This window comes from Nannobrachium achirus, assembly GCF_963921795.1.
Source record: "Nannobrachium achirus genome assembly, chromosome: 12".
Classification (NCBI taxonomy): Eukaryota; Metazoa; Chordata; class Actinopteri; order Myctophiformes; family Myctophidae; genus Nannobrachium; species Nannobrachium achirus.
The window spans coordinates 50,939,156-50,957,737 of record NC_137832.1 but is presented as its reverse complement, the minus strand read 5'-3'; the positions used below and the strand labels follow the sequence as shown (position 1 = coordinate 50,957,737).

The 18,582-nt window shown below is 43.1% G+C and overlaps 1 protein-coding gene across 1 annotated transcript in view; it reads right to left on the bottom strand.

Moving 5' to 3' along the window:
- Positions 1–18,315, bottom strand: part of kcnt1b (potassium sodium-activated channel subfamily T member 1b) — a gene marked incomplete at both ends in the record, with an annotated part of 144,848 nt that extends 126,533 nt beyond the window's left edge. The window contains 3 exons of the mRNA XM_080738727.1: positions 10,777–10,956; positions 12,957–13,005; positions 18,249–18,315. Of these exons, the coding sequence (XP_080594853.1) occupies positions 10,777–10,956; positions 12,957–13,005; positions 18,249–18,315 (296 nt within the window). The remainder of the gene's footprint in view (positions 1–10,776; positions 10,957–12,956; positions 13,006–18,248) is intronic.
- Positions 18,316–18,582: the final 267 nt, after the last annotated feature.

Genomic DNA, 18,582 nt, shown 5'->3' with positions numbered 1-18,582 from the left:
GTATGCAACCTATGTGGCATATATTGGCCTATATATGGACACTTTATTTGTTTTGACCTCCGTTTACCATTTCTCTGTATTGTTGACAATTATTTCTTTATTTTGCCTTATTGTAAACAACAGTACCCTTTTCCATACTTTTACCTGTCTGTAACTTTCTAACCTTAACTGCTGTGCCGCCTCTGGGCGACTGATTTTCCAGTACATAAAGTATACATGCTATTAAATAGCACACATATGATGTATATACAGTACAAACAAAGGTCTGAAATGTTTATTAACCACTTAAGCTAAAAAAAATCACATAGGCCTATCTGCTGTTTTAGATATATATATATATTTTTTAGATATTTCTAGTATAGTATAGTATAGTTTAGTATACTACCCTACAAAGGCAGAGTGCAGTAACTACGTTTTCGGACACACCGACTTATTTGTGTTGCCCAAAGGTCAAATTAGCCTTCATGATATTGGGGGGGGGAACAATTAGCTCAAGAACAGATATACAATCAGTGTAATATCACTTTTATGTCTTTATCTCATTTGGCTGATCAGCTGTAACACTTTTAAACCAATTTTTTTGTGAAATTCGAAAACGTAGTTACTGCACTCTGCCTTTGTGGTATAGTATAGTATAGTATAGTATAGCTATAATTAATGCACAAAAATAGGGACACTAAGTCAGTAAGTAAGAAAGTTGTTAGACACATGCAAGCACAATCTCACAATCTCAGGCTACTGTCAGATAAACCTTATGAAACTTATGTTTGCTGACGTTCACTACCCATGCTTGCTTATAACAGGTGGTTAGATGGCCTTGTCTGGGCTCTATGTACCAATGGCTGGAGCCAGGAACACTCAAATTAATAGGCAGCCTCCCACGGCAGCCAGCCAACCTGCCTCTTGAGTTTGATTCTATTATATATATATATATATATATATATATATATATATATATATATATATATATATATATATATATATATACTGGACTTACACAGTTATTATATTAACATACTGAAACACACGAAAGGCAACAGTATGTTGCAATTATCACACCTGTGACGTTAAACGATTTATCCTAGCCCCATTGGTTGCTGTGAGCACAACACGGTTACCAGTGAAGAGCTGCCACACCTGAGTTTTACCAAAACTTACAAAGAACTTCGTTCAAATGGGGAGTTTTATGTACATTTTTGTTAGACAATATAGTCAAAGGAAAAATGATATAGCTTGCTTCTGGGCAGAAATGGAAATTGAAAGTATTATTTGAACTATATTTAAACTGAACAGAAATGGCGAGTAGATGACAGCTCCCGGTTCTAGGCTTTCAGGAGGCATACTGTAGTTACAGACTCCATGTAGCATTTGAAGATGGAATTGCCGCCTGGCTTTGTTGCCGTTATGGACAGCTTAACTCCTTGCACATCCAACCACAAACAAATTCCAAATGTCTTGTTTTCATCATTCACCATACATTAACACACACAGGTGTGAACATGAAAAGCGGCAGCCCCCAACCCCCCCACCCCGACCCCCACCCCTTTGTCCTAACGTTGCTTTAGAGCGTAATTACACCCACTCACTTCACGTCACACACATCAGTAGGGTCTCGACAGGGTGTTTAAAAAGAAAACCAATTATATAACAAGCACAAGTACGGGTGGGATGCCGGTGGGAGGGGGCAGGATAAGTGGAAACAATTTTCTCCGAAGCCAACCCCCCTGCTCGTTACACCTCTTTCCAATCAGACACCTGTGTTCATTTACAGTGCTTGGTGGCCTGTATCTATTTCTGAGGCTCTCCACTGGCTGAGAGACAAACCCATGAACACACGCACGCGCACGGACACACCAGTACTGAGCACAGACATAAATACAGGCGCTCTGACAACGACGACTGTGCAGAGGTGTAAGATCTCAGCCGCGCACCGAACAGAAACACAAGGGTGTCGCTCACCAGCAAGTACACGCTCAGGAATAGACATAGAATTATGCAAATACACACACCTACACAGTACACACACGCACGCGCACACACACACATACACAGCACACACACACACGCCCGCACGGCGCACGCACGTTCTGACAGCCCTCCTATCCCCTGTCGGATGCGAGGCCCCGTCGGTGTGACTGTTCCTCTTCAGCGCCCACACATCCTGGCCCCTGGCGGGGCCCCTGGCCCCCAGCCTCGCACATAATGACAGCTCATGGGTGTGTGTGTGTGTGGGGGGGGGGAAGACCCCCCCAAAGAGAACGCCCACATACGGACTCACACGCTCACTAGCACACAGAAACAGAGACGCACACTAAAGAACTCAGCACGCACGCAGGAGGGTAACGTAGAGGCACATAGACAGCCACATGCACACACGCACGCACACCTGCACGAACACACAAAGAAACAGACTAATGCCTGCCCTGCGTTATACTTGTCGTGTTGCACAGATACGTGCAAATCAGGTGTTACAGTACCAGGCCCGGCGCCATGAGGGTGCCAGAGGGGGCCTTTCACCCTCAGTTGCAAATCCTGCCCCCTCAGTTTTATATCGTCACTGTCGGGCAGAAACCTTGTCTCTCCGAGTTTCAAATGTCTATGTTTTATCCTAAAGTAAAGCCCTGCTTTATCTTCCAAGACTATAGCACAAAACTAGTGAAAATAGCAGCTCTACCAGCACACAACGCCTCGCATAGATCGTCTATTTTCACTAGTTTAAATCATTTTTAAAATGACAAATACAAAACCAACGGTATTGGACATCGAAGGTTTCCACTCGACAACAACAAAATATATATTGTTTTAATACTGTATATAAAAATGACATTTTCAACTGCCCCCTCAGTCATTTCATCCTGCCGAGCCTGTACAGTACAAAGATATTGTGCCTCTATGTGTGCCTTACACAGACAGACAGACAGACAGACAGACAGACAGACAGACAGACAGACAGACAGACAGACAGACACACACACACACACACACACACACACACACACACAGGAACACGTGGGACTGGGAGTTCAATGTGTCCTTCAACGAGCTGTGACAGATGCAAGGCAGCGTGGGGATCCTCCCTGCAGCCTCTAGGGATGCTGTTGTTGCTGAGATTTCATCCTCAGCCTCACGGTCCATGACAGAGAGTGCAGCAAAGCACACACTGTTGTGAATTCCCTGCACCCTGTTTCCCCTCTGGGATTCTACTGGAGTACAATTTTGAGGGACATTTACTTTACTGTGGTATTTTCAATACTTTTACTTTTGTTTGTTTTACTCCACTATACATCTCAGAGGCAAATATTGTACTTTTTTCCTCCACAATATTTTTTGAAACTTTATGTACTAAAAATTCATTATTACAAACCATGCATTAAAGGACAACTTTGTTTTTTTTTTACAACAAGGGTTGATATTTTATATTGTAAGAAGAGAAAAGATAAGATGAGTGGTAAAATTATTTCATTTACTGCTTTCTATAGTTTTAGCTATTTTAATGACCTTGATTTCAGTGGGTAGGGGCATGCAAGTGGCTAAATATTTTTAGACACAATAAGCAGGTGATTTCTGTATAACAGTAACACTACTAGCCCCCATAAGTCACATCTGCCCATGAAAGATTGTGGTGCATCTTGGGAACATATTTAGCCACTTGCACACATGCCCCCAACCACTGAAATCAAAGTCATTAAAATCGCTAGAACGATAGAAAGCAGTAACATTTTAACACTCATCTTTTCTTTTCTCTTATTACAATCTAAAATATGAACCCTTGTTGTAAAAAAACTAAGTTGTCCTTTAACCACTTCATCCTATATAGGCTACCTTAGCTATTTGAAAATAGCAGATCTACAAGCTCACATCATGTGGGGACCCCCCTGAGAACCCCATGCTGCACACATGCATCTCAATGTTGCAACCAAGGCAGGAAGGCCATGAGGGCCAACATGGCCACGTGGCCCCGCCAATCAGTTTGTCCTTCTGCTCCTCATCAAACGATTGGCCCTGAGGCCACAGTGGCCTTGACGCCCCGCCCCTACACTGCTGCCCCAGCTAAATTCCCAGCGGTGGAAAGTAACTCAGTCTGCATGTGCTCAACTGTATAGTACCAGGCATTTTGAGGTACTTTTACTTTGCTGTTGTATTTCATTTCCAATTTTTCCTATACTCTTACTTACATCTCAGAGGCAAATATTGACTACTTTTTTGTTACTACTTACTTTGTAGATTTTTATTATTATTACAAAATATACATTAACCACTTCAGCCCTATATATATTTCAGCCATTTGAAAATAGCTGATCTAGTACAAGCTCACAATATGTCGCACCATGACGAACGGCATTTTTCAAAAGATGTGAAAACGTGGACATTGTACATTCTGCATAATGAGTACTTTCTACTACTGAAGTATGTTGTTTAATTACAGACTTTTACTTGTAATAACAGAGTATTTCTACACTGCAGTATTGATACTCTTACTCAAGTAAAAATAATTGAGTACTTTTTCCACCACTGCTGATTTCACCATTTTCTCCTTTGCTTTTTCCCCGTCAACACGTTTTTTGGAGCAATGGAATAGCGCTCCCAATGGATAGCTTTGTGTGTCTCATGCCCTGTCCCCCTGTCCCGTCCAGCATAAATAGCTGAAATGACAATGGGTGACCAGAAGAGGGTACTGTTGTGCAGCCTAGCCACACCAGTAGTGTACTGTAAACTACTGACAGACAGGAACAGATCGAGAAGGGCAGTGTTGTGCAGACTAGACACACACAAACACACACACACACACACACACACACACACACACACACACACACACACACACACACACACACACACACACACACACACACACACACACACACACACACACACACAGGGTATAGCTGCTCAGATTCACCGCTCCACTTCGAACGGAGGTTTGATTTTTTTAGACACAAGTGTCTTTTTGTTGAGATTCTCAATTACATCCTCCACCTGCCACTCCACCTTCAAATGAGTCCAGTGACTGGAATTAGTCCAGGGCTGTATGACTTTTTGACACAGTGGCGTATACAGACATTGTTAATTTGTAAATACTAATACACTATTTTGTTATATATATTCTCTGCTTTTTGTTCTGTCTATTCACTATATTAGAAATGTCCAACTCACTATATTTCCATGGACTCAGCGCCGGATCTAGGTTTAGGGCAACTGGTTTGCGATTCCCGAGGTCTTTCTCAACCAATCACAGTCAGTGACTGAAGGTCTGTTCCTAGCATGTGGGAAGCGCAGTGTAAACAAAACAATAGTTTTTATTTAATAGCCTTGCTGACCTGGCATGTGGCCTTTGTGCCTTCAGACAAATTGACCGCACCAAAAGCCCAGTGGCTTTGCCCCCCAAATTGATTCAATTCCAGGCCTGTAGTCGCCGGCCTCGTTCGGGGGGACAACTCCAGAGTCCCGGGGCTCAAGCCTTCTGCTGCTGACCCAGCGTGGAGTTGCATACCGATAGGCACAGATCACAAATACTTATACTGTACTTTTTGACCCAGGGCACCTCTGTAAATAACGTTTTAATCCACGGCACGCCCCTGAAGCACATTGTTCCCCTGAATCACATTGTTGCTTTGTAGCACCTTACATTTATGTCATATTACGCTACGCTATGCTTCGTTTTTTGCCAAAGAGCCTTTGGTGTAGACAGAAAAAAATGCACAAAGTAAAATATTCATCAAAAACTCATCTTTTTTTCTGGTGACTCATACTACCCTCCTAATATGTGAGCTGGCCGTGTATTTTCGATATGTTTTTTCATTTATTTTTAACAATCTTTTATTGTATTACATTTTTTCAATTTTCCCCAAAAAATATTTAAAATAAATGTAAAAAGTTTGCGAAAAAACACGGCCAGCTCACATAAAAAGACAGGTGTTCGATGAATTTATCATGGTTAAAATAGAGTTTGAAGTTACAGTGGGTTTGTATAGGAATGGGCCCTGGATGGGGAGTGTCTGATGGCCTTTTTCACAACTACTGAGTGCTCACATCACATTATATTTAATGTAGTATAGTATACCTTTTAATATATTTCTGTCTCCCACGTTATGTCATGCTGATCTTCCTCATGACAAAATTATAAGTATAAATCTGGTCTTGACTGAAAACAGGAAACTATGCTTTGCAATCTTTGCCGCTGCACTGCAGCAGGATGTAGCAAAACCACAACCGGATGACAATTACATTCATGTACGAGAGTTACCTGATCAGCTCTCTGGTACCGTATGCTACTGTCATCCTGTTGTGGTTGCTACATCCTGCGAGGGAAATAAGCGACCAGGTCTGAAAACAAGCCTAAGAGAAGTGACAATAGGCCACATCAGTACTTTAAACCTGTTATGCATCAGCTATCTGAAAATAGCCCATCCACAAGCTCACAAGCAAGCCCAAAGTCGCTTATAAATGGTAAATGGTGTATTTATATAGCACCTTTATCCAAGGTGCTTTACAATGATTGTGCATTACGTTCACCCATTCATACACAGATGGCGGAGGAAACCATGCAAGGCACCAACCTGCACATCGGGAGCAATTAGGGGATCAGCATCTTGCTCGAGGACACAGAGCCCGGAATCGAACTGGGAATCGAACTGGAAACCTTCCGGTTGCGAATCTGCCACTCTACCCCTGAGCCCCTTATAATACGCAGACATGGCAACACTGATTATAGTGTATGCTGCAGGCTGCAGCCACCACCTGACTGACAGCACAACAATAGAGCAGTGTTAGGGATGACTGATAGGACTCCAGATCAATATCACCATTGTTTCAAACGTTCGCCTAAATTACAATTAATGATTTAGCTTTCTAAATGGTGAAAATGGCAGATCTAGTGTGAAGCGTTGTGAGCTTGTAGATTGGCTATTTTCACTATTTGTGTACGGCCCCAACATCAGAGAAAATTGATCAAGTCGAGCATAAAGAAATCTATTCATGTTTCTTCGTGCCGATTTGTTGATGTATCAGATAAATTGAACTGCTTCACGGTTATTCGATTAACCTACATGAGAAGATATAATTTTGGTTAATTGTCCGTCAGTCCTAGAACAGTGGTTCTACAACTTTTGAGAACCACCATTTGACAAATGGTCCCATCTCTCGGACCCCGATCCTAACTTATCTCCTAACCTTAAAAAAAAAAAATCAGACCCAAAAAAAAAAACACCTCAAGGACCCCTGCGGGTCCCCGGAACTCACTTTGAGAACAACTGCAATAGAAAACTGACTCACCAAATCTGTGCATAGTTCTCTTTCTCCTGGCAGCCTGTAACCACTGGTAACCACTTTCGAAAGAAAACGTCTAGTCATTTTCTGTGCACTGGTAGAGCAGGTGAGCCATTGTAAAAGCATGACATTACTGTTCCACTGTGGCTTGTTGTCAAGATCCAGCAACCAGACACCAAATAATGACATTTACTGTATGTTGCTATGGACAACGCAAACACTGTACATGCACAAAAAGGGACTGTGATGGGATATGCGTCTGGTCTACTGCATGTACTGTATGTGTGTGTGAGTGTGACAACATGATACAGATTAATGTTTTATGTCCTATCTTGTTGTTGTTTATGTTGTCGATGCATGTGACCCAAGACACATTCTCATAACTCATAGTAATCAACATGGTCTTGTGTATCCAGAGGATTAGAGATGTAATGCTGACTGTAAACCTGATGAATACTGAAATAAACTCTTATTCAAATGTTCCATTTCCATTTCCCAAACAACAGCAAAAAAGCCGGCGTAGCCAAAGCTTGATGCGTTCCGCTTCTGCACACCACCAGAACATGGAAAAACATGCAATTATAATCAAATGCAAACCTAATCACATTTCCCTCCATTTGTCCTCATTTGGGTGGGACGTGCCACTGGGTTCAACGTGAGATTGTGTCTCACAATCATTAACTGATTCCACCGCTAACGATTTCTGTTTATCACCCCGAGACACTTGACTTGTGCCTCTAGAGGATTCGTGCAATTTCATGCATGACACATACACACAAATTAGGGTGCACACACACACACAGGCGCGCACACGCACGCACGCACGCACGCATGCACGCACGCACGCACGCATGCACCCAATTGTCATGTTCAAGGTACTTCAGTGTAATCTCACTTTAAAGCATGTGCATCGCTTTGTTTGCAGTTCCCCATGATAAGCTCTTAAGTAAAGCAGTGCTGATAAATACTGGCTGCCGTATCAAATGATCGCAGCTGTTTTCCATCTGGGCTGCTGGCTCTGTCACCGCGTCCCTTGGGGAAGGCATGCAACGCCGTGTGAGTGTGTTGGGAGACGTTCGGTAGCTACTGAACATCAATTCTAGATGTGGTGTTTGCAAGGAAAACCTCACCCCTCATTGACATAAAATACTCTGACAGCAATTTCCTACGGGTTGCCCAGGATAAAGAGAACAGAAGAGGAAGAAAAAAGGAAAGGGGGGAGTGGAGAGAGAGAGAGAAGAAAAAGAGAGAGAGAGAGAGAGAGAGAGAGAGAGAGAGAGAGAGAGAGAGAGAGAGAGAGAGAGAGAGAGAGAGAGAGAGAGAGAGAGTGATGGATAGACTGCATGCCGTTCCACCTCAACAGCTCCAGTTTACGAGAAAGATTATGTTGTTGTCGAGCAGAAACCCCTTGTAACTCCATTATTTTATAATTTTTCGTCAACATGCGTTTTATAGTCTCTCTGGATTTCACCAATGAAAATTATTAACGAGCTAGTGACAACATAATAACTACCGCGGATCCATTGGAACACAGGTTCTTTTTCCCATTTCCTGAAGAGTAACGGTCTTGGACATACAAGGTATTCACCCGACAGCGACGCAGACAATATTCTTTTTCCCTCTGTACAAGACACATGCTTGAGTTATGGACTAATCGTGACACATAAAAACCACTCATCTATACAAAAGGTTATCGACCCACAGGTGAATTATGTACTCAGTTAAAAACTGACATTTACAGCCTGGCATTTTGTGACATCGTAGTGTCTTCTTGTCTGTTGCGTCTGCTGAACACAATGTTTCACGGCGGTGAAAAGCAATTTCACCGTCTGCGACTGCATGGCAATTTAGCAAGACGTTGTACCAAAAAAGCACACAAGAGGTGGCGCACAAGAAAGCCCACGTGTGTTTGGAGAAAAGTGCACAGATCAGCAACATCCCAGGGAGTCTTTGAAATGGTGCTATTATTGTTGAGAGCTGTGATGGAAAGCGTTACTGTATGCACAGGTTCTGAAATCAACCATGTATTGTACAGCAGAGCAGAGTGATTTAAAAATAAATCCAGGCAGTGGCCTGCCAACTGCTGATGTTGACGGACTAGACCAGACTATTCCCAACATTTATTTTTGTGATCAATCAATCGATTGAGTCCCAGCTTGGATCAATGGAACTATCACAGTATATTTAGAACTTAGAAGAACTACTTTTTTATATTCATGTTATATTATCAATGTTTTGCCAATTATTCGGGGCCCACCAGTGGGGCCTCGGCCCACAGGTTGGGAACCTGCTGGACTAGGATCTTTGCAAATTTACTGCACTTGTGGGGGAGCAAAAAAAAAAAAAGGGATCCCTTTACACACTCAACACCACAAAGCAACCCTGGCTGAAACTGTGAATCCATAACCACAATAACAAACAAGAGCACCAAGTGACTTCCAGTCAGGGCTTTGTGAAAACAGCACACAAAGCCGTGCCATATATCTGCCCCTGGCAGGTCAATACTGCAGGGCCATCATTGACTGTGATTCCTCAGCGGGCTCCTTTCATTTCAGCACCACGGAGAGCTCCCCAGTCCACACAGCACTCGGGGCAGAGACCATGCATGTCCCACATTTCAAATCTTTCTTTTTTTCCCCTTAAATTAATGATTTACCTCATCTGACAGTGTTGCAAAAATGGTTGATCTACAAGCTCACTAACTTCTTGAAAGTAAAAGTAGTAGTAGTAGTAGTATTGTGTGGATCCGTTGGGAAAAGGATGAACCTTATTTTACATACAAGGTTTCCACCCGACAGGGACGTTATGGAGCTTAGCTAATGGAGGGCGAGAATCTCAACACCACTTCTCTGGGGTCTCCAACCCCCCGCAACCTGTGGGTTTCTACCCCCAGCGCAACACTCTTAGTGACTCCCACATGGGACTTCAGGAAAGACTGCAATTAGCAGGTCAACTTAAGCCCTTTGCACACAGGACAGTTGCGTTTTTTTCGTTTGCTGCATGAATAAAACGCATTGGATTTGGTGTGCAATGCTGTGCGGAATCGGTGCTGCGGATCCCAAAATGAGTCATAAAAGGAGTGATGAGTTTTTTACCGCATGCGACAAGACGCACGAATCGAACTGGGTTCGATCGAGAAAAAAACGCACGGCGGCAGCCACTCGTCGCAAGGCTAATTCGGATCCGGTGTGCATGAGGTCGTAGAGAATCATTGTTTTCTTTTAAAAAAATGAAATTGTCCGTTTTATCCGTGCGGATAAACGCGCCTGTGTGCAAAGGGCTTTAGAGTAGAGCAGAGACATGTGAGAGACACACGTCATGTAGGCAAGAGTTCACACGCAAGCACACGCGCATGCACGCACGCACACACACGCACGCTCACAGTTCTCCCACGCAACACACTAACAACAGGGCCTTCGTGCGAGTCGCCCCCCCCCCCCCCCCCCCCCCCCGCTTGGCTTGGCGTTCCTCCGGCGGCGCCGGGGTGCCGTCGGAGGTGTCATCACCTACCTGTCGTCGTTCTGAAACGTCTGGTCCCCCAGCAGCAGGTCCCTGAAGCGGTAGCGCGGCGGGAGCGGCGGCACCTCTGTGTCGCCCACCTCGGCCATCTTGAGCGCCGAGATGTCCAGGATGACGCCGGACGAGTTGCTGCTGTTGTTCTTCTGGAGGTTGTTCTCCTCCGTGGAGGACCTGCCAACATGGAGAAGAGAACAAGCTGTGTGATGATGTGCAGTGGCTGAAGTGTCACTTCAGCAAAACCTGGAGAGGTGGCAAAAAAGCAACCGCTTTGAGTCCTAGTTCAGAAAATAGCACGCGTGGCTGATATAAAAGCTCACAGCGTGTCGTGAGGTGATCTTTCATTTCATTTCAACACACTGAGGGCTAGGACCCTCTTTTTCAGCGGTGCCGAGATTACAACTACAACACAAAACACAATAACAACATGGGAAAAAAGAGAAGAAGTAAATGAATAAAATACCATGATCAAGAGAAAATTCCATCGCATGATTTATCAGCATCAATTAAAACAGGTACAATTTAGATTGACCAAAGTTGATATAACTGATTTAAAGCGACCAGGGGATCCAGAGAGCTATACATAAGTGAAGCCTGTAAGGTATTCCAGGTACTGTATGTGGAAGGTGACTTTCCGAACTCAGTGGAGGCATGTGGAACCTCAAGCATCACATAGTCCTTATGAGAGCCCGTACGATAACCAATAGTTTTCCACTGCAGAATTGTGTGTACAACACTTAAGTTCGCCTATAATGACAGGTCATGTAAGGTTGAAAGGGGGTTAATGATTGCATGGTTGCAGACAAGAGAAAATGCATCTATATGTAGATGTGGATGTGGATGTGGGTTGAGATGCACTCAGCTGCGATCTAAAATCACATTAATCATCGTCACAACGCGCCGTCAGCAGGTAGATCTACTATTTTCGCCACACGACACCAGTGTATGACGTGTATATATTTTAAGCATGTGTTATTTTCAAGAATCTCCGCCTATAATGACATGCCCAAAAATAGGGGACGCAGCAGCAAATAACAACGGCCGCAAAAAGTCGTGAGCATTTCGTGAAACTGGGGCAAGTCGAAAGGCCTCGTGTTTCTTTCAGGGCCGTTCAGCTCATCCTCCTGGGGATTTCATGTACAGTACTGAAACGACAGAACAAGGCCAAGAAGAAGGTGCAAAATCAACAAGATCAATAGTTGGATGAACTCGGGCCGGCAGTGCGCTACACCCAAGTCCCTAGACTTCCAATTTAACCATGTGGGTCACAGTTTTCCCAAAACGAGAGGTGATTAATGTGCAAGGCACAAGACTGGAAGGAAGAGAACTACAAACTATAAAACTGCACCAAAAAGTCAGACTCTTCTTGTTCACGGTAACTGGCCTGAAACTGACCCCCCACTGTTAGAAAACAGTGGGGGGTACAATATGTTGACTGAATGCGCCACAACAAACATTTTGAAAGAAAGCAAATGGAAGCAAGTTTTTCCAGCAAGCCATTTGAATTTCCACATAAATTGATGTCGGAGCCTAGGTATACATTTTTTAAAACTATTCTAGTCAAACTGATTTCCAGTAAAATTTGACAAGTCAACGAGGGGAGAGGGAAACATGGGCCAATTCCAATGCTCTGACAACACAGCGCTTGCACTCACTGAACTATGGAACATAGTATATTTCCATAATGTTCATATTATGTTCCGTAGAAGCCTGAATCCACATGTCATGAAGTGTACGTGTTTAGCCTGCACCAGTGCGTTTCAGTGTCTTCCTGCGTCTTGGCCGACGGTGGCACTTATTAATATTTTACGTATTTTTTTATTATCATTACTTTGTCTGAATCTTGAACAAAATCTGTTTAACCACATTAACCCTATATATCTAAGCTCACAATGAATTGTGAGCTTGTAGATCTGCTATTTTCAAGAAATTTTGAAAATAAATGTGAAAGATTTTGAATATCTTTGAAACATTGTTGGAGAGGTCCCTGGCACTAGAAAATCTTTTCAGGTGGGGGACAGATACTTGACTTTGGGTCCTTGACATGAAAGGTGAAAGACCTGTTAATTTATGTCTGCGTGTGCATGCCATGCACATGCTAGAGTACTCTCTGGTGTCTCATGCGTTGCATGTGTTTTCTGCATGTCAGCACATTTTCAGCACATATAAATTACCTGTCACCATGGGAACTGGACGGTCGTCGAGGGGGGCTCATGGCTACCTCTTGGTGGAGGGTTTTGGAGGCAAAGGAGAGAGAGAGAGACAGAGAGAGACAAAAAGAGATTGTTGTTTACATCGGTGGTTCTCAACTTTTTCTGGAGCAGGGCCCACTTGCACATTTTGAAAGTATTCACACACTGATCACTTATTTGCACACTGACTTAGTGCAGCGGTTTTCGAGGGGGTTCCAAGTGGTCCCCAGCTAAATGATGGAGAGTTGGTAACCAAATGGACCCTTATAGATCTTTAACACTTGAGAGAGTAAAATGAAATCAAATGGACCATTACGGAACCATTTGGTATCATTTTACAATCTCAAGAGTTAAATTATTGTTAAACATCAGCATTACTTAAAGCTGTACTGTGGAAGCTGCTCAACTAGTGGTCAGTAGCGATATTGCTTTTTTCGGCCGTTTTTCGCCGGACCACCGCGGCCGCCGCGACCCCCGCGACCGCCTCCGCCTCGCCGATACGAATCCATAGAGCCGTCTCCCGTCATTTTTAGACCAGGATTGAGGGAGTAGCATGCAAGATTCCTTCACCAATGTAAACACAGTTGCTAAGGGAAGCTATTTTCTGAAGAGACAGCAAGATTCGCTGTGATTGGCCGGTGGTGTATGATCGGCGCTGTGATTGGCCGGTAGTGTATCATGTGGGAGATGACATCATTTTGCCGGGAAATTCTCCCCCCCCTCACAACTCATAGAAAACATATAAAGAGAAGGCTTCAGAAGCTGAAAATAACAGAGTGGGGGTTCTAAAACTTTAGCAATTTAACAGTTAGGACAATTTTAAGATTTGTTTTATAAAAAAAGTTACATAGTATAACTTTAATTTACAAGAATCTACACAATTATAGAATGTAGAAGAATTGTTATTTTGGTCAACGTTTGCCTGTTATCTCTCCTATGGTACCACATCATTACAGAAAGTAATTGTGAACAAGATCTTATCCAACGACAACAACAACATATTCTATGTCTTGGTTGTGAGAGGCTAAATCTCATCATACGGTGGTCCCTGGCTCAATGCCAAATACATAATGCACCTTGTTATGAAAAAGGTTGAAAACCACTGACTTAATGTTAAGTGGTTAAGTGGATTGGTGTCCCACATGTATTTTAAGAGCATGTGTATTTTAATGGTCAATCGACTGGGTTGCGGCTTGTTCTCTTTTATGATGATGGAGGGTATGAAGTCACACTTATTGATGGCTGTTGCTAGGGCATTCCACGTTCCATGAATTCATCCCCATGTTTGTGCTGAATCTGGGGGGAAAGAGATCAGTGGAGCTCCCTCAGATCATTTAGCAGTATAGGAGACTGTCCCAATATGATTACATTCCCTTCACTAGATCTCAGCTTACTCAAGCTTCAAAGTCATCGGTGGTTTTAAAATGGGTCCAAGCCACACAGGATTTCTTCCAAGAATTCAATTTGAGCAAATCCACAGCTTAATTTAAAGACCTCTCAATTATTCGCTAATAGCCTCATTCTGATTGGAATTGCTGTTTTTCTCGCCAAAAGGTAAAGAAAAAAAAAATAGAAAAAACGCAGTGTTCATTTAGACAAATGATACCATTTGGGTTCATTTGGTTGAATTTGTAAACTCCATTTTCATGGGTTGCGACTCGAGAGTGAATATCCCTTTAAGTTTTGTTGCGACTGTTTTGTCATGATGAATTATTATTTTAAAAGATTCTCTAAAGATTTCCACAAAATGTCTTGCATCTTCAGGAGTTGAATAATCAAAGAAATTCCCTAAATTAGAAAACAAATGTTTGCGAAGTGACGCATTGTAAGCTTGTAGATCTGCCATTTTCACTAGTTTGGGTCCCTGGAAAACATCTAATTTCCCTTTGGGGTCTTGAGCTATAAGGTTTGGGAATCACTGCTCTAGAAGGAGCATTCATGACATTTCTTTTTTTCCCCTTTTTTATATATATGGCCTATAGCCACACAGAACCATTTAAGAAGAACCATTTATCTTCTCTGATGTGTACGTGGGATTTTCTCACATCCATGTATAAACAGCTCCTGGCTGAGCTGGGCTTCCATCAAGTGGGTCTTTCAGTCCTGGCTGAATGGCCTTGTTGAGCCCCTCCGGATGGATGTCCGGAGGTTCCGTGATGAGCTCTCAAGTGCCCTCTGTCTTCCTCTATAATAGCATAATCGCATTTCACCTGTAATTTCAGCTTTTCAAGTTTTTACCCGCCTATGTTATTTTATGCAATTATTTTGTCCCATCGATTATCTCCACTATGCTCTGAATCATCCAGTGAGAAATGGTGTGTGTGTGTGTGTGTGTGTGTGTGTGTGTGTGTGTGTGTGTGTGTGTGTGTGTGTGTGTGTGTGTGTGTGTGTGTGTGTGTGTGTGTGTGTGTGTGTGTGTGTGTGTGTGCGTGTGTTGTCATAGAACATCATAGAACAGCGTGGGCAGCCTTGAGTGGGCTAATAGCACCCAGAGACCGGTTTCTCAACCGAGCGGTGAACGCAGACCATCAGAAACCCACACAGTCAGACAGCGCGAGAGAGAGAGAGCAGACAAGTGGGTTGGGGAGAGAGAGGAGACAGGAGATATACTGTATACAGTACTGTATGTGTTGAAAGGAAAGGGGACAGAAAAGGAAGAGGAGCCACCACTGTGAGACCACCCTCTGCTGTATGACCAAAAATGGTGTAGAATTGCCATCCTTATGGAACCCTGGCTAAATGCAGCCTCTGAGTGTAGGCTTAGTGGCTGAAGCAAATGTAGGCTACTGTAGTACAGATACTGCAACCATACAGCAAAATCCTGGGCTGTTTTCAAGCACTGTTTCTCAAACCTTCAAGGTCTCCCCTTAACTCTGACAGTGTACAAATGGAACCAAATGAACCTGTTAGGGTTCATTTGGTTCCATTTGTACACTGTCAGATTTACAGACTTGTGTGGGTCAATTTAGTCCCCCCTATGGAACCCACAGAGTCACTGGAATCCACTTTGAGAACCACTGTTTTAGAGAGTGTACAACCTATATGCTACATTTGCACCCCCTCTGCGTTACAAATGGATGAATTAACACTAAGGATGAATGTGTCCCAACTTAGTATATGGTCTACCTCTAAAGCATAATAACACATAATGCCCATGCCTGACATTCCACAGAGTGGGCAGACAATGAATGCATTAATGTTATGAGTGGAGGGCTGTGGAGCAATTATTAAGTACAGTTATGAAGGGTTACAATCAAACAGTGTGTAGGCCTACTTTATTATTTTTCAATGAATTGAGTACAAAGGACCCCAATGGAAACAAGCTATAGGCTGTCTAGGGAAAGTAATTTTAGCAGACTATATACTGTAGCCTACTTATACTGTAGTATCTGTCTCTGCAATCTGTCAATAAAGTATTCAATCAATCAAAAAAGTAATAGCAACATTTTTGTGGGCTGTTGGGCAATAGCCTAAATAGGTCTACTACTATGTAAAAACTAGTTCCATAGTGTTAATTAAACAAACCACCGAGTTGCGTGCATGTGTGCGCGCGCGCAAAGAAAGTTCAAAGGAGTAGCCTACATGTTGATACACAGTTGCCAATTAGCTCCTTTCGGAACCCCTCACTCCACTGCTACGCAGCGTAGCAGCAGTGGAGTGAGGGGTTCCGAAAGGAGCTAGTTGCCAATCATGAATGCTGTAGGGTAGCCTACAAGGTCCTTGAAATAAATACAACAAAAACTTTGAGAACCATGCTCTAGTCTATATACTGTAGGTCTACTGCACATTCATTTACCTGTCTCTGTCTGTGTCTGACAGCGGTCCCATCATCGTAAACACACGTTAGTTTTGGAGAGCATCCTTCGCACATTGTCCATGCGACCGTCAGGAGGTGACACACAACCACGGACCAAGAAGTCGCTCATTGACGCTCAGGTCATCACTGGAAAACAACTAGGCTATGTATAGTCTACTGTAGGCTACAGGCAACAATAGAGCCCAGATAACAGAAGACGCGTCCAGAAAAGAAAGGGGAAAAAAAACGCTATGATGATGATCCTATTTATTACTTGGACAGAAAACCGGCGAACATCTAAAAGCTGAGTGTGTGACCGCACTATAAAGATCCCCACGGCGTGAAAGCTGCTTTCAAGTTGCTATTTATCTGGAAGGAAGAAAACAACAAAACAATCTCACTTCCTCTTGGCCTTAAGAGTAGCAACAATTACAACGCTTTCTCGCCTCTTTAGAAGACGAATGTAAAATTAATCTCGGACAAGAAGAGTGGGGAGCGGCAGCGTGCTTCTTTGATGCCCGTGGTTTCCATGTTTGGGGTTGATGATGTCGGCATCATCATCAGCACCAGCAGCATCTCTCCCAGACGCACACAGAGACAGAAACACTCTGAAGGAGGGCAGAAGAGGACGAGCAGCACGCACCCTCCTCCTCCTCATCATGCTATAGAAAACCACAGAACAGCGATCACCATCCTCTTCGCCATCTGTCGGGCACAGTAGTGTAACGATCCACCGCTGGCGGACAGCCCATGAGAGCCAGACCCGATTGCTTGCTTGAAAACTATTAAAGGGGCTTTTCCAGTTAAATTGAATTCAACCAACCGTATAGCCTAAGTCAGTGGGTGAGATAAAGCTGCTTTTTCCCCCCTTGGCGAATTAAATTACGCGCGTCTGTCTTGTTGCACGCCAGATGTTTTGTTGTTGTGACAAAGGTGATGTCTTCTTTCTGGTTGTGTAATCAATTTGCTGCTTGAACACCCAGTCATTTTTGCATAGCAGGTGTGCAGGCTTTACTGGGCTATCAGTCTCTCGTCGTCAAACAGAGACCTCTGGTGGCAGTTGGGAGATATCGCAACTTTGCTCCGAATAAAGAAACCAACCAGTGATTTTTTTTTCACATGTTTAAGTAAGTATTGTAATTAAATCGTTTTTGAGAAAAAGGCTGTTGCCAAGTCTATAAGCCAATATTAGCCTATGTGTACCAATATATATAGGCTAAATACAGATTTAGCTTAAATATACAGTTGCATTGTATTCATTAGTCCACAAGAACCCATAATTAATCACAGCAATTTATTAATGGAGTATATCAAGCTCATCAATAAACTGGTGTCATGCCCAACATCTGAGCATGATACCTGTACAGTAGGTGCATAACAGTAGCCTTACAATCCTCCAGTAAGTTTCATAGCTCATATATTAACATTATCCTCTCTACACATTCATCTGTGTCTATCTAAACTCCATCTCTACATACCTTCAACCACTCTGTCTTCTGCTACTTGCCTTGCATGGATTCCCCTGAAATTGAAAAATATATTCATTCTGGTTGATAGTGAGATGCCGACTGGTCTGAACTGGTAGCCTACTGGAAGACTGACTATACGAGATGATTTCCTCCTGAGCGTGTGTGCGTGTGTGGGGGGGGGGGGGGGGGGGGGGGGCATTTACTCAAATACTGTAATCAAGTAAGACAAATGTAAGTACTTTTACTTACTTGTTTATGTACATTTCTCAATAGGCCTACTTCTACATCGATATCACAGACACATGTACTTTTTGCTACTACAATTATTTGAAACCTTTAATAG